A 17,260-nucleotide genomic window follows, 5' to 3' on the forward strand; every position below is an offset into this window, starting at 1 on the left:
TGGTAGGGAGATCTTACATTAAGGCCATCTTCCAAGCAGGTAGAATTGGCAGTTCAGAACGTGATCACCTGAGCAAGGCAGGTAGATTACTGGTTTGTGTTTCTGCATTGCTCTTGGGATCTGGGTATGTAGAGCTCCGAGAGGAGCAGATATTTCCTAGTGGGACCCCTCAGAGGGAAACAGGACACTCAGATTCAACGAGCCCTCATTTCGTGCCAGGCGTATCATGTGTCATCTCATCTGATCCTCCTAACCTTGAGGGAAGGGGTTTTATCCCCATTTGACAAATGACGTTCGGAGAGAATAAGTGACTTGCCTGAGGTCAAGTGGCTGGTAAGTGGCAATGCCATGATTCAAACCTTTATCTGTTGGAATGCAAAAGCTATCCTTTTGCTTCAGCCCTACGTTGACCAAACATCTTGTGGACAATAAATATTTCTTGAGCATCTATAGATTTGTGTGGGGTTATCAAAAACAAAGGTGAGATACCACTCCATATCAAAGATCTTTGAATTTCTAAAGGAGAGTTAACAGGCAAATGTGTCATTCATAGAGACGTGGATAAATACAGGCATACCTTGGAGATATTGCAGGTTTGGTTCCAGACCACTGCAGTAAAGCAAATACTGCAGTAACGCAAGACACACAGAGTTTCTGGCTTCCCAGTGCATATAAAAGCTCTGTTTACACTACACTGGAGCCTGCTAAGTGTGCAGTAGCATTATGTCTAAAGAAAACAATGTACAGGACTTCCCTGGTGGCGCAGTGGTTAAGAATCCGCCTGCCAATGCAGGGGATGCAGGTTTGAGCCCTGGTCCAGGAAGATCCCACGTGCCACGGAGCACCTAAGCCCGTGCACCGCAACTACTGAGCCTGCGCTCTAGAGCCCGTGAGCCACAACTACTGAACCCACGTGCCACAACTACTGAAGCCCACGTGCCTAAAGCCTGTGCTACACAACAAGAGAAGCCACTGCACTGAGAAGCCCGTGCACCGCAACAGAGTAGCCCCTGCTCTCCGCCAACTAGAGAAAGCCCGCGTGCAGCAACGAAGACCCAACGCAGCCACAAATAAATTAATTAAAAAGAGAAAAGAAAACAATGTGCATACCTTAATTGAGAAATACCTTATTGCTTAAAAAATGCTAGCTATCATCTGAGCCTTCAGTGAGTCATAATTTTTTTGCTGGTGGAGGGTTCGAAATACTGGGAGAATTACCAAAATGTGACACAGAGACACAAAGTGAGCAAATGCTGTTGGAAAAATGGCGCTGATAGGCTTGGCTGACGCAGGGTTGCCACAAACCTTCAATTTGTAAAAAGCATAATGCTCGCGAAGCACAAAAAGTGAAGCACGATAAAACAAGGTATGCCTATAAATATAGTTATTATATTGTTGTGTGTGATTAAGTTAATTAATGAAGGTAATTTGAAAACTGGTCCCTAGACTTAGCTTCATAATAAATGTTCCCTGCAGGGCCTGGAGCTATCCAAATGATCAGTACCTTTTTGGCAGCCTTTACACAGATAAAATGTGGTCAAACTGGCAGTAAAAGTTATTTAATTGATGGCCCAGGAGATAGATGCAATTACATTCCTCCACAGCCATTAGGGGAAGGTAAAATAGATATTCATCACTGCTTTTGTTTAAAAACACATACATATATATATATATGTATTTTAAAGAATTGGATGGGAAATGCAGGTTTGACCACTTTTTAGATAAGAGAAAAATGCCTTCCAAATTTCTCTTGGTTAGAAGTGGGAAGAAAATTGAAAACACTGGCATTTTCAAGGATAGAGAGTTTGCTATAGCAGATTATCTCCATATACTCAATCATTTAGTCCATTCCCCACCCTCCAGGCACCACCATGCTGAGAATAATCTAAGATCATCTGTCTCAGAAGGAAAGTTAATTCTGTGACATTTCTTATAGAAATGTCTATAAGAAATGCCTGTTGCACTATTAATGACAATTGCTGGAAGTTCTACTTGGTGTCTGCTCTATATCCCACTTGCTGCTGCCCATGTGTACTATGTTCTATATAGAGATTTCTTTAGAAATATTGCTGAGCACTTGAAATAGTCATCAGCTTTTAAAGATCCTTGATTGTGGTCTTCTCAGCCCTCCTGAAATTACTCTGAGGGAATGATGTGTGATTCCTTTAATCACTATTTTAGTTATTTGGCTTTTCCTCTCCCCCCATAAGCAGCCCAAACTAAACAGAATAGCCAGACAACCCGAAGCGAGGCTTCTCTGAGAGGGGACGTGGCTTCCTAGCTTGTGTGTAGCCTGTTTCTCCTGGGATGTTTGTGCCAACTTGACCTCTCCGGGCCAGGTATTTAGTGGGATGGGAAATGTTGCCCAGGGAATGGAAGTCCCTTATCCCCCAGAGAGAAGCCTGAATCTTCTCGAATGCTCCCCGCTCTGCAGCACCAGCTGGCGTGAGCTGAGTGCTTTTGGTGGGTGCTGCGCTCAGGGATCTCCATTTAGTCCCTACAACAGTCCTTTGAGGTCAGCGCTGTCACTGTCTTCGTCTAGGACCGCGGAATCTGAAGGATGGGGAGAGAGGGTCAGCACCTACCCCGTGACCGCTCAGCCAGGGAGTTAAAGGAGCCAGCATTCGAGACGACCTAACAAATTGAACAAAGGAAAAGACAAACCTCTCTCTGGAGGAATATTCATGATTAATAAGTGCAGATCTTTTAACCACTACAAATTAACCATCTGTAATGTCAGGCCAATAGACAGCAGCACCTATCACCCATGGGTGAGAAAACCAAAGATCCTTCCTGGGCAGGGGTCAGACCTAATGTGTTCGTGGCTTTATTGGAGACAGTGTGAAAATGTGTGTGTCTCAGGCTCGGCACTTTGCTTTTCCCACGAGCTAGACTTCACCTGTTGCTGGAGGGACCTGCAGGGAGAAGAAAGACCTCTCTCTCTCTTTAGATTTAACACCTTCCTTTGGGCAGCTGCGCATTTATTCATTCATGCATTCATTCTCAAATCCTTCTCGAGGACCCGTGGTGAACCAGGCCCTGAGCAGGGAACGTGGTTTTGGTCACAGGCGCAATTGCTGTTCCCAGGAATCTCCCCATCTATCTGAGAACTAAAATAGCTTTAACCTTTGTCTCTCCAGGGGAAGATCCCGAGGCTCGGCGACTGCGGACAGTGAAGAACATCGCTGATCTGCGGCAGAATTTGGAGGAGACCATGTCCAGTTTACGGGGAACTCAGGTTACACACAGGTATCTGGAGCGTGAATCACTTTCCTGAACCAGCTAGTAACTTGGTTTTCACATGGCTGCTCCTGCCACGGTGTGTACCCGCCACTAGCCAAGTGATTTGGTTAATAACGGAATAAATAACCTTGATCGCCAAATGTGCTGGAATTCACCGAGAATGCCATACGGCATGCAGAAGTGTCAGGAGCAAAAATCCGTGGAGACAAGTTCCTCCCCAAAGCAGAAGGTTGCTAAATCCATCCCATAGAGGATGTTGCAGACCAGCTGTATTTAAATTTCCCTTTGCTTGCATTTTCCAAAACGATGTGATATTATGCTGTTGAAACGAGCAGGTGAACTGTATTTGACCTGTGTGATAAAGTGAATAACTCGAATTCCTACCCGGCCTCTGATCCCCAAGCACTCTGTAACGTTGTTAGTCATGCACGTGTATAAAACACGGACAGAAATATTTATAAAAACGTAGGATCATGTTTAAACCATGATTTCGTTAGATGAACTCTAGGATTACACTGGAAACATTTATCAGTTTCTTTTCATTGTTGAGCAAGAAGGTGAAGAGGGTACAGCCCTGGGGCATCCTTCGTGATTTGGGCAGAACCAACTTTTATGGTTTGTGTTTGGCCTTAATGATCAAGGTAAAGTCCCGGTTACCCCCGTGAGCTCCCGGGTTGGGGGTGGGGGGTCTCCCCTGCTTCTCCAATTTCAGTCTCTTTGATAAATGAATACAGCAACGAGACTGCTGGGCTCTACCACGGCCAGCAGCTACGGCAGATTGGAGTTAAGCACTGTGGGTTCTTAAAGAAGACCAGGGCCCGAACCTTAGGAGTTCCCAGTATAAGGAAAGTCAGGTTGCTTCGAGGATCAGAGGGAAACAAAACAGATGAGGCACCTAATTGATTCTCCCAGAGAAGAGTCCACTGGGGGTGGGTGGTGATGGCATGGAACCAGGTGCTGGACCCTGCGACTCTTGATTAGCTAAGAAACATCCCTCTTTCCACCATCATCACTGAAACTGATTTAATGTAGGTTACAGCAGTTTCGTGGATTTCTTGGCTTGGGCTAGGATGGTGATCATGACGGGAGGGAAATCTTCCATGCTTTCTTCTGCAGGAAAGACTCTCGCTCTCTCTGCTTAGTAAAGAGACCCCAGCGTGTCTCTGCATCTTGATGGTGTGGCGAGACCTGCAGGGCCGGAAAGACAGTGGACTGACTGCAAAAGAGTCTTTGGAGGGCCAGGGACGAGCTCCATCTCCTGGTAGTTTCAGGCTCAGCTAGTTTCATGGGTCTCAAACCCAGGCATTTACCACTCTTTTCTGGCCTTTTGCTCCCAAAATTTGTCATTTTGGACAGAAGGTGGGAGAAGCAAAAGTGTGTGTGTGTAGCGGGGGAGAGGGATAGATATTACAGAGTTAGAAAATCAGGGCCCTCCCCACCTGCTCGGTCTGGAGAGAGCTGAGGATGTGAAAATGGGATCTTAGGACCTTGGGAGTGGATGGGTGCATCCTGCCTTTAGGAAAAGTGAGCTGAGATGCAGCGTCCTAGGGTGAATAGACACACAGCTACCTTTATGCCCCATTGTTACCAGTCCAGAGTTTTCTACTTCCTTTTCTGTGTTGGAAAGAAGATTCCAGTAGTTAAGATTGTTTATTTAAAGTAATTGTTAGGGGGTATCTTGTACCATGTTTTAGGGGAAAAGTCTGTGCTGGGCTTTTCAGAATGTCACGTAGATGTGCAGCTTCGTCTTCATTTTTAATAACAACAGAGCTACACTGGGTGGTATGTTGGTACCTTATTTTTTTTTTTAACTTATTTATTTTATTTTTGGCTGCATTGGGTCTTTGTTGCTGTGCGCAGGCCCTCTCTAGTTGCAGTGAGTGGGGGCTACTCTTCGTCGCGGTGCACAGGCTTCTCATTGCAGTGGTTTCTCTTGTTGCAGAGCACGGGCTCTAAGCACGTGGGCTTCAGTAGTTGTGGCTCGCGGGCTCTAGAGCGCAGGCTCAGTAGTTGTGGCGCACGGGCTTAGTTGCTTCGCGGCGTGTGGGATCTTCCCGGACCAGGGCTTGAACCCTTGTCCCCTGCATGGCAGGTGGATTCTTAACCACTGCTCCACCAGGGAAGCCCAATACCTTATTTTTTTTTATTTTTAGAAATTTCATGTAATGTCTGAAACATTTATATTAACATATTTCCATACAAATAACCCAATGAAAGTTTAGTATTAGTTGTTTTGTTTGTTTGTTTTTTTACACTGCAGGTTCTTATTAGTCATCAATTTTATACACATCAGTGTATACATGTCAATCCCAATCGCCCAATTCAGCACACCACCATCCCCACCCCACCGCAGTTTTCCCCCCTTGGTGTCCACATGTCTGTTCTCTACATATGTGTCTCAACTTCTGCCCTGCAAACCGGCTCATCTGTACCATTTTTCTAGGTTCCACATACATGCGTTAATATACGCCAATACCTTATTTTTTGATCCTCTTTTGTATATGGGAAATATTTCATAATTCTAAAAAAAAAAAATGAAAGAGAATATAAACTGCAAAGGCTACTAGGCATATTGGGGTCTAACCCAAGGCCGGTTTTATGTTTTTAGCACATTGGAAACCACGTTTGACACCAATGTCACCACGGAGATCAGCGGGCGCAGTATCCTCAGCTTGACGGGCAGGCCCACTCCCCTGTCCTGGAGGCTCGGCCAGTCCAGCCCTCGGCTGCAGGCGGGAGACGCCCCCTCGATGGGCAACGGGTACCCGCCCCGAGCCAACGCCAGCCGCTTCATCAACACCGAGTCGGGCCGCTACATGTACTCTGCCCCCCTGCGGAGGCAGCTGGCCTCCAGGGGCAGCAGCGTCTGCCACGGGGACGTCTCGGACAAGGCAGGAGATGAGATGGACTTGGAGAGCATCAGCATGGACGCCCCCGGCTACATGAGCGACGGGGACGTTCTGAGCAAGAACGTGCGGGCGGACGACATCACGAGCGGGTGAGTACCTGGGCCGCCTCTCTTTTCACGGAGCAGGGGAGGCGTGGCCCCTGCCTTCTCTTCTGCGGGGCTTATTGAAGTTCTCTGGGGGAGAGCAAACTGCCTTCCTCACGTCCTGTTCATTTTGAAGGCTGTGTGCCCTGGAGGGGAGCCTTCTGGGCCAAGAGACGTAAGACTTGGGCCGCAGTCCGGGCTTGGCAGTAACTCGCTGGGCAATTCCAGCCAGGCTCCACCGGCAGCCAGAGTGACACTTGACAACAAACCATATTGTGTCAGTCCTTTAAACCAAACCTTATGCTTAGGATAGAATCCAGACTCCTGAGCCTGGCCTACCTGGCCTACAGGATCTGGCCCTTACCTGCCTCTTAGAACTCATTGTCTTGCACTCCCCTTGCATCTGCCGCTGCAGCTGGTAATTCTGTCCCTCAGTCTCATCAAGCTCTTTCCTGCCTCAGGGCCTTTGCACTGTTTCTCTGCCTCAGTTCTATTGCCCAGATCTATTCCCCTGGTTCCTTCTGGCTGCTCGGCTGGCATCTCTTTGGAGGGGCCCTCCTTGACCCTTCAACTTGAAGTCCTTTATGTGACCTGCCCCAGGCCTAGTTTCCGTCACCGTGTCTTATGCTCATTTGGAAGCTTATCGCTGTCTAAAATTATCCTGAGGATGGGTTTATATTTTATCGTTTCCCCGCCCGTTCCTGCTTACAACAACAAGCGCCATCATGCAGGGACATTGTCTGGCTTGCTCACCACTGAATCCCCAGTGCCTTGTACATGTAGGAGCTTATAAACGTTGCTGGATTGGTGAGCACGCGGCTCGATGGATGAAGGAGCAAACCCAACCTCCCTGTAACATGCGAAGTTGAGGCGAGTGACGAGATGATGTCTGAGCCGGGCCGTGACCACGTGCGGCCCGAGGCTTGGCTTCTTGTTTTTGCCACACTTCCAGATCACTGTGGAAGCTGAACAAGCATCCATTTGCTCCACTGCCTGTGAGTTCTTCATCTGTTAACCCGGCTTGCCCAGAAGTCCTTCAAGACCTTCTCCACCTCTAACATTCTAATAGATAAAATTACAGATAATAAAAATTAGGCATGATGATCATGCCACTCATTTTCCTGAATGTAATGATCAAGAACCCCATGGGTGGGCTTCCCTGGTGGTGCAGTGGTTGAGAATCCGCCTGCCAATGCAGGGGACATGGGTTCAAGCCCTGGTCTGGGAAGATCCCACATGCCGCGGAGCAACTGGGCCCGTGAGCCACAACTACTGAGCCTGCGTGTCTGGAGCCTGTGCTCCGCAACAGGAGAGGCCGCGATGGTGAGAGGCCCGCGCACCGCGATGAAGAGTGGCCCCCGCTCACCACAACTAGAGAAAGCCCTCGCACAGAAACGAAGACCCAACACAACCAAAAATAAATAAATAAATAAATAAATTTATTTAAAAAAAAAAAAAAAAAAAAAAAAAAAAGAACCCCATGGGTGAGTCAATGTTTTCATAATTTTAACAATAGCTTATTATCCTACTATGTGCCAAGCACTGTGCTAGGCGCTTTATATATATATTTTCTTCTTCTGTCCTCACAGCAGTCCTTTGAGATAGGCGATATCATAATCCCCATCTTCTGGAGGAGTAAACTGAGGCTCAGGAAGGTTAAATAACTTGCCCAAGTAGTTAAGAAGCAGAGCCCAGGGCTAGTTCCTTAACCACCGTACTGCCCCATCTTGCCCAGCATTTTATTGCTGTGTTGAAATAGCACAGCTACTTGAGTTTATTTCAAAATTGATTTACTTTTGCTTAGTTCTACCTGTCTTACTAGAAGTGTTCTTTCATTTAATTCGAAGCTTAGAGATAGAGCTGCTTTGGCTTTTTGCCTGTTACTTTTAGAACCATCCCCTAGTGAAATCTTCAAAGACAGGAGCCACCAAACCCTTACGGTGTAACACGTTTCTGCTATTATCCAAATGGCTGGGAAAGTTAATGGCCTGATAAATCAAATGATCCAGTTAACTTAGAGCATCATTTTGTGTCTCTAGTTTTACATGAACATGAAAACAGTAACACATACCTGTTACTAAAATTACATGTAATTTAATCTTTTATTACTCTTTAGAAGACCGTTGCTATTCAGCATGGCCTCAAGGTTATCATTATCACTTCCCACTGTGATATACTACCAAAATACTTCGGGATTATTTTGAGATTTTCATATTTTTTAAGAAAGTTTATTCTCTTGTCAGGTCAGTCTTTTAATAAATGAAGATGTATTTATTTTTATGTACTACTGACAGTTTCCACAAGGTGGAGACATTGAAACACCGTAAACTGAACCTTAGTGATGTTACAGTGAGACATTCCTAGTTTCTTCAGCTATTCAAACCAAAGCCTTTACCCCTGCTAAAAGGCACAGATGTTTACATTTCACTTCCTGCTTTGGGAAGCTTACATTTTTAGCAAGTGAGATAGTGCTTAGAGCAAGTGTAGATAAAAGTGCGGAAATGTAAGCAAACACCCAATTACTGAAATTGGAGAACTCTGGTCTATTTCCAACTCCCCCCAGCCCCACCAATTCCTTTTAATGTAGAAATTTACCTACACAATGAGGAGAGGCAGCCCAGATGGCATTGAGCTCCTAGTTGTGACATTCTAGAGTGCTAGTTAAGCATGACTCCACACTGGAAATGCACGCGAGTTTCTGCTTTGAGGCCAAGTTATAGGTTTGCCTGTATGTGCAGAGTTCAGGGCACGCCGTTTAATGTCCTTTGTACTCAATTCTTTTTCCTTTTATAAACATGACAAGGTTGTAGATATTGAATGACTGGTCATTTAGTCTGTACTTCAGAATCTGCCCAATATAAGTCATATTGCTGAGGCAGTTGGTGTAGTGGAAAGAAAACAGACAGATACCAGACAAGCTTGAATCCCACTCTGCCACTCGCAAGCTCTGTAACATTAAGCACGTCATTTAACTTCCCAAAGCCTCAAAGCACTACAATTAATTTGGTTTTTAACCTTCTACAATTAGATTTCTCTTTGAGGTTGCATCTAATTAATGGCAAGTATGTGATAAAGACACACAGTTTTCAGACAGGGTTTAGATGTCTTATCAACCTCAAAGGTCCCAGCACTTGGAAACAATGAAATGATTACAGTTTTCATCCAGATGTTTGTTTGGCTTAGTGGAAACAGCCTCGATGTATGAGTAATATATAAATCAGTATTGAGGCTCTTTGAGGAAAGTTCTCGTAAAAGTTTACAGCAAGTTTAGTTAGCAAGGCTGAGGTGGAAGTAAATTCTAGTTTCTGAAAACGTATGGCCTTTGTTTTTAAAATGACACTGGACCTCAGCTTGGTAGAACAGCTGTTTTTTGATGTCTCCAGCTCATTGTCTCCCCTGGATATGATTGCACGTGCACCTGTGTGTATCATTCAGTTCTCCCTAAGGTAGGGCTGAAGTTACTTGATTTCCATGGAGTTTAGCTAAGGAACTAATGGCACATGCCTTTGGTCTGTGTGTGTGTGTATTTATTAAACCCTTCTATTGCATTTAGTATGTGCCAGGCGTGTCTAAGTACTGTGCAAGCAATCGTCTGACCTCACCACTTCATTTTATTAGATTGATAAATTGGGCTTCGGCTGTGGTTAGTGGAAAAGGAATTAAAGAAACAGACGAAGATGTCTCTTACCAAGTTTTGATCTGTGAAGCCAATCCATCTACTCATCTAAAAATTCAGGATGCCATATGGTATAGAGTGAAATTAAAGGGACAGACTTAGTGTCCATATGTTCAGAAAGATTTTTTTTTTCTTTTCAAAGGAGTCACTGAGTTGTATAATGTTCCAAAGTATGAATATACCTCCCTTCCTGGAAAAAAGAATGACCGTTTAAATTTAACATCAGAAGTTTCTCCGAGAGCCTTTGATGGCTTCCCATTGCCTGTGGGAATAGATCTCAACTTCTTAACTGAACAAGGGAGGCTGTTTACGGTCTACGTCTTTCCCTCAGCTGCCCTCCCACCTCCACCCTGTTCACATCCCTCCTCACACACCCCACGCTCCCCAGTGCCCTAGGCTACATGCCATTTGTTACCAAAGGCTGTTTCCTGCATTTGCAAAGCTTTGTGCCACAGGACCCGCCTCTTTCTCCCTGGAATTTCTTTCCCCTCAAGCTTATCTGACTGATCCAAAAAAACAAAAAACAAAAAAAACCAAACAAGCAAACAAAAAAACACCTCCTCTGTGATGCCTTCCTGGACACCCCAGTCAGTTAGCTCTGTCTGGTGTGTTCCTGGTGGTCTTGGTTCACACCCAACCTTATGTGTGAACCTTTCGCTTAGCATGGGAAGTGTTTGAGAGGGAACTGGATGGTATTGAGGAAAGGATATGGTCTTAAGAGGCAAGCAGATTTGAGATTTAATCTTGGCTCTGCCAAATGAACTGGAACAAGTTTTTAACATTTGGGAATTAGAGAGAACTTGAAAATCACCCAGCAGAGTCTGGGATGCACAAGAAACATCATGCACAATGTGTGCGTGTGCGTGTGCGTGTGTGTGTCTGTGTGTGTGTGTGCCTTTGCTCCACCAAACATGGAGCTCCCAGAAGGCAGATAGTGCCTGTTATTTGTCTAAACTGAGACTAGCACAAGTAGGAATGTAATAAATATTTTGTGAATGGTCTATCCTTCATGCCCACCCTCACAGGACCCTGGGCTTGTATAACTTGCTACCACCAGCTGTGAAAGTCAGTGATTCTATGTACAGAACACTTGGAGAAAATCAATTTAGCCTCTGGTCTTTTTCTTTTGGTGTGATGCATAGCTCCATCTAGTGGCCAATATAGGGTGTGATGCTGTGGTTTTGATTGCTTTTGACTCAAAGAGTCAAAGTCTTATATTGGTTTAAGACTCAGGGCTGTTGTTATTCAAGGCTGAGAGAATGGAGATTGTAGCAGTTGGATCGTCTTTCAAATGTGGCCTGACCGGAAGTCTAGTGCAAGAGAGAACGTGGGGTTGTGAGCAAGCTGGTCTTCAGAGTTGGCTTTCTGATGGCTAAATTCTTCCCTGTTAGGTGTCAGGGATTACACAACAGATACCACATGTGCCTACTGGGAGACTTCATCCCTCAGAAGGTGAGGAACCCATCCCTGCCGAATTACTTGTAGCTCCATATATATGTCATGGCATGTCTTAGCTCAGGCTGCTATAACAAAATACCGTAGACTGGGTGGTTTAAACAACAGACATTTATTTCTCATGGTTTTGGAGGCGGAAAGTCCGTGATCAAGGTACCAGCATGGTTGGGTTCTGGTGAGAGCCCCTTTGCTGTCTTGCTGTGTCCTCCCAATGCAGAGAGAAGCAGGTCTGGAGTGTCTTCCTCTTCTTCTAAGGGTACTAATCCCATTATGGGGCCGCACCCTGTGACTCATCAAACCCAGTTACCTCCCAGAGGCCCCACCTCCTAATACCATCACATCGGTGGCTGGGGGTTCACCATAGGAATTGGCAGGGGTGAGAGAAGCACAAACATTTAACCATAACGGAGTGTTTCAGGCTTCCGTGTATCATTTGCATGTACAGCACCCTGTGTTGCCTTTCCCATCATTGCCTGCCAGGTCACCTCCTTGAGTAAGCCTTCCCTGATCCTATCCAAACAGAGGTGGTGATTCTTTCTTCTGGGCTCTCATGGTACTTGACGTATTTGTAATAGCACCAATAGCACTGCATCGGAGTTATTACCAATATATATGTGTGTATAAAAGCAAACACAGCGTCCATACACAACGTGGTTTTTTTTGTTTTTTGTTTTTTTAATTAATTTATTTATTTATTTATGGCTGTGTTGGGTCTTCGTTTCTGTGCGAGGGCTTTCTCTAGTTGTGGCAAGCGGGGGCCACTCTTCATTGCGGTGCGCGGGCCTCTGACTATCGCGGCCTCTCTTGCGGAGCACAGGCTCCAGACGCGCAGGCTCAGTAATTGTGGCTCACGGGCCCAGTTGCTCCGCGGCATGTGGGATCTTCCCAGACCAGGGCTCGAACCCGTGTCCCCTGCATTGGCAGGCAGATTCTCAACCACTGCGCCACCAGGGAAGCCCCCACAACGTTTTTTTAGATTGTTTCAGTGCATTATTTATGAGGAGGGGACAGAGCCCATACCTGTCACCAGCTCTTAAAGGTCAAAGTCAAGTCTGTCTTAGATGCTCCCCTATCTTCATCGGCTAGCGCAGTGCCTGTTCCATAGTAAGTGGCCAATAAATATTCGTTGACTGAATGCTGCAGCTGACTTTCAGCGAAGCAAGACCAATCACATGTCTCTGAATGAAGATGTGCCTCAAATTGAGGCCCCTTGAGCTTGATGCCCCACCCATGTGACCTTCCTTTCCTCGGCCCTGTCCTGTACACCAATTATTCCAGACCTGTGACTCCCTCTAGCCCAGTGAGCTGGACATCAGCAGTGCAGGAAAAAGAGACAGAGGACCAGGGCCACACACCATGGGAGTGGTGGGTGGAGGTAGAGGTGCCCTGTTTCTCTCTCCTTTCCTCCAGTGACCATCATGGGACAAATGAGGGAAGCGTTTCTCAAGTCAGCGCAGAACACAGCAGGCGCACCGTGTGTCCACAAGGCGGTAGTGATAGCGCGAAAGGCTCTTTCTTATCTGGTGAATGTTTCTCATGGTCTTTCCAGGCCAGACCTGAAGTAACCTTGACAGGCTGTTGTTCCTGGCAAACTGATAGGAGAGGAAGCCAAAATACTCCTTTTGGCCAAAATGCAGCCTGGAGCCAAGATAAATGATTTTAGGCAAGGCTGTCCTGAAAGGCACAGAGTCATGGCAAGGTCCAGCCGGGTGTGGCGGGCACCTCTGGGATTTGAAAAAGGTGGGCTCTTGTTTCTCCAGCTTGATCCCCCTGAAACGATCTTGGCTTGTGAGGCTCTTGGAAGGCTTGGGAATTCTCAGTGATGTTCGGAAGGTGGAACCGTCGTGGAAAGGTAGAGACTCAGCTCTCTAGGAAGACAGATCTTCAGGGCCTTCGGCAAACCACTTGCCCCTAATGCACTGCATTCCTCTTACACACACACACACACACACACACACACACACACACACACACACATGTTAAAAAAATACGGTGGTGCTCCAGCGTGAAGCCACAGGTCCAGGGTAGCCCAGTAGTTTGGTGGTGGGGCTGGACCAGGTCCCAGTTTATCAGCCTTTCCATTCCTCTCTGCTTCCCTTGGTGTTTCCTCGCTTCCCCTGGTGATTCATACATGTCTTAGCAGGGTGTGAAATCACAGAAACTAGAAATACTTCACCCTGTCTCATATTTTCCTTGGTGTTAAATATCGCAGGCAAACCCCATGACCTCCGTTTCCCTTGGCAGCTCTCTGGGTGGAGTGAGCAAGCACAGGGAGTCGGGCAGGGGGCAGGATTCACTTCCCCAAGCGTCGCTGAACAGGTGCCAGCTTCCCCCCGCACGGCCGTGATGTCATCTGACACGGGCGGTCCGGCTGATTGATGGCTCTGGTTACCAGTATCAGTTGTCCCCAGTGGCTGGGACGGCGTCACTTGCACATGTCTTCTTCCCATCTTCTTCCCCGCATCGCAGACTCCCTTGATTTACTGAGTGTGGGAAATCGCTCAGCCCTTATCGGCAGCTGGGCAGGCGGTTTTATCAGAGGAGAAAGAACGATTGAGCTGACGGCGTGCTGGAAGCAGAGAAATTCTCCAGCCTTCCCAAGCCTGCTTGCGCCACTCACTGTTGGTGAGTTAGATCGAACAGGCAGAGAGCAGGATTCAAAAAAGATTTCCCGGAGAACAACCTCCCAGAGAAATGAAGCGTGGTCCAACTGTGACATGGGCAGCCCAGACCGTTACTCGTAATAGCAAATGTTGGCTTAGTAATTCGTGGGGAAGAGAGAAAAGAAGGGGGCGTCTTGTCTTCTCAGAAAACGGGGCTTAAGCCCTGACTTCTTGGGAGTTTTCCTAGCTTGCTTCGAGATTGGAATCTCTTCCAACTCCACCCCACCCACAGCATCTTCAGGGAAAGAAGGGGAGAAGGGAACAAAAGTGAGTGCTTTGGGAGAAGAAGACCATGCCTCAGGCCCTTCTGAAGTAGCCCCTGCAGGGGCTGCTCACCGCCCGCTCGCCCATCCTCAGTGACATCCTCCAACGCACAGGCTCTCCTGGAGGTGGAGACTGGAAACCCTTCCTTTGGCCTGCCTTCTCGGGAGGCTCCAGGCAAAAGGCAGTAAAATTCCATTTAAAAAGTGTTTACTGAGTTTGTTGTGTACTGGAGACTGTGCTAAAGGCAGTAAGACCAAAGGAAATTAACAAGCCCCAAGGGCCCGAGGTCCTGACAGCACCAGGACGCTCACAGAACGGGGAGGAAATAGGTCAGGGTAAGAGCGGGGAGCTCCAGAGACGGTAGGAAGCAGTGCCTTCTGTGGGGACGATGAGGGGGAGATAAAGGGCCGACTGTGAGGTGGGGGCTTGGGAAGTCCAATCTGGCTGCCCTGCCCTGGGCTGTGTGTCCTGGAGCAGGTTCCCTGTGCCCATCTCAGAGCTGCTGTGTGGCTTCCGTGAGCTCACGCCTGTGAACCTGGCCCCGAGCCTGGCTGCTTGGACAGAACACTCAGCACTACCAACCGTATCCACCGCCGGCAGCAGCTACAGCATCTTCAGGACCTGTGAGCTGGGCCTTGAAGGATAAACAAGAGGCCTAGGTCAAGAGCAAGGGCATGAAGACATACAGGTGTGCGGCGTATAGTTTTATAAGAATGGTGCCTGGGCTGAGTTGGATGGAGATTCAAGACGGGAGTGGGGGGAGCTCAGGTCAGAAGCTCTCAGAGTCCAGGGAGGGGTGACACCACTCCGGGTAAAGCCGAGACCCTGGGAACGGGCACATGGAGTTAGAGAGACTCCTTACATTAAACTCCGCCTGACCTGAGGCCCGTTGGACAAGGGGCATGGAGGCACCGGCGAGTCAAGGCCGGCTCCCGGGCTCCGGCCTATGCCGATACTGGCTGGGAATAGTTGACGTCTGTCCTCAGCACCCTCTTGGCACCACCCACTGCCCTTAGATGGTCTCAGGCCTCCGGGCCACCCCCGGACCAGGGCTGGCTGGCGGTTCCAGCAGAGTACGTGGCAGCCTCTGGAGTGTAATCCCCAGGGCTTTAGGAAAACCCCAGTCCCACAGCCTCCCGATTGTTGCCCTGGAGAAGCACCGGGCCCAGTAGGGGACGCTGCCCTGTGCTCAACACCTAATTCTAACCCAAGGCAGGTGGTGATAAATGTTCCCATTGAGAGGCAAAATGTGGGCTGAGGGCGTCGTTCTGACCATAGCGCAGACCCCTGAGGGTGCCTTTTCTGTTCTCACTTTCTTCTTCTGGGAAGCAGGCTTCCCTCATCTGCAAATGAGAATAATAATGCCTGGAGTTGCAGTGACTGATTGAATGAGGTGACATATGCATAGTGCTGCTGGACCCTTCCAAGCCCTCCTCATAATAATGGTGCTGCTGCCAGGATTAAATGGGATATGATGTACACATAATGCCTCGTTCAGAGCCTGGTGCCGGTAGAAGTACTCACTATATGTCATTCCCTTCTACCCTTGCTCGTTCCCAAACCCTAGTGAGACATCTCCTTATAGTGAGTGGGGTTTGAAATGAGGCTGTAACTGACATTCATGTGGGAAATAAGAATCCCCCTAAACGCTGCAGCCTGCATCCACTGCGCTGGGGTAGAGAAACCTGCCGCCATGAATCATGTTTAGCAAGGCTCTCCTTCCTCTGCTTCGCACCATCTGGACCATCTGCTGTCTTGTCGGAACAGACTTCCTGCCCTTCACAGGGCTCTTCATTGGTAAGCATCATCAACAGAACACACAGCCGCTTTGGCCTTCCTCAGATCAGCCCCAGGTGTTCAACCAAGGGAAATTCTGCCTTGGGTCCATTAATCCACGCTGCAGAGAGACTCTGCATTCTAATTACTGAAAATCAAATATTTAGCAAGCGTCTTCTCCATCCCAGGCTTTGCTCTGGGGTATCTGACTGACAAGATTTGTTCTCAGGCTGACCATTTGGTACCCCTTCTTTTGGGATCTCACTTTTGATCATTATAGGTCCTCATCAGGAGGGACGGTGAGCTCACATTTACCAAAGGGTGCTTACATATCCAGGAAAGACATATTCCAACTCTGTAGCTCTCGATGGGTGACGGGGAATAGGGGCTAACATGTATCACACACCTTCTGTGTGCCAGGTACCTTACATAACCCTTAAACTTTATAGGATATTTTTATTTTACTGATAAGAAAAATGAAGACCCAAGAGGGTGATTGTTTACTTCATTGTTTTTTAAGCCCATGGAGGAGAGAAAAAAGATGGCTGCTATTCTGCTATGTCTTTCCCTTTGTGTGCAGGAATTTCAGTGTGATCTTGGTGCCTTTGTTGCTTTGCTCTAGTTGGGTATTTTCTGCTTCCCTCTGGACACCCTCTCTTATAGAGTCTGCGGGCTCCTCTTTCACTACTCAGTGCTTTGCAAAGGTACCTTGAATGGAGAGAACTATGTCACAGGTAGACCTGAAGGTCCTCTATTTTTCCTATTAAGCCTTTGCATAGCTCTCATCTAGAAAACCCAGTCATATTTATCTTTATCTTAAACATATAGATCACTGAAAACACCCTTTCCAGCTCTTTTTCAAGGGCCAGCAGCTACAGAGTGGCTCAACAGATTTATGATAGCGAGGTTGGAGGATACCAAGTTCGAGTTGAGGTGAAGATGAAAAGAAACATTTGGATGAGGTTGGGAGTATTTTGGCCCTGAGACAGTAAGCCCATGTTGAAAGACTCAAAAAAAAAAAAATAATAATAATAATAATAATAGACCATATGTGCCTGTACTCAGATCAAGATAAGAAATTTAAGTTTTGTTGGCAACTCATGATCCTCTCATCATGCTGCTCTGGAGACGTGGTATGATGGAGGAAACTTTAGACTCGTGGTCAGAAGACCGGACTTCATATTCCTTGCT

At 47.2% G+C, this 17,260-nt stretch overlaps 1 protein-coding gene across 13 annotated transcripts in view; it reads left to right on the forward strand.

Moving 5' to 3' along the window:
• Positions 1-17,260, forward strand: part of NAV2 (neuron navigator 2) — a 411,390-nt gene that overhangs the window by 235,291 nt on the left and 158,839 nt on the right. For all 13 annotated transcript variants that reach the window (XR_009504671.1, XM_059931256.1, XM_059931258.1 and 10 more), the window contains 2 exons: positions 3,141-3,249; positions 5,852-6,241. Coding sequence is in view for 12 of the 13 variants with exons in the window: in XM_059931256.1 (XP_059787239.1) it covers positions 3,141-3,249; positions 5,852-6,241 (499 nt within the window). In the remaining variant the exon portion in view is untranslated. The remainder of the gene's footprint in view (positions 1-3,140; positions 3,250-5,851; positions 6,242-17,260) is intronic.

This window comes from Balaenoptera ricei, chromosome 8 (genome assembly GCF_028023285.1).
Source record: "Balaenoptera ricei isolate mBalRic1 chromosome 8, mBalRic1.hap2, whole genome shotgun sequence".
Lineage (NCBI taxonomy): Eukaryota > Metazoa > Chordata > Mammalia > Artiodactyla > Balaenopteridae > Balaenoptera > Balaenoptera ricei.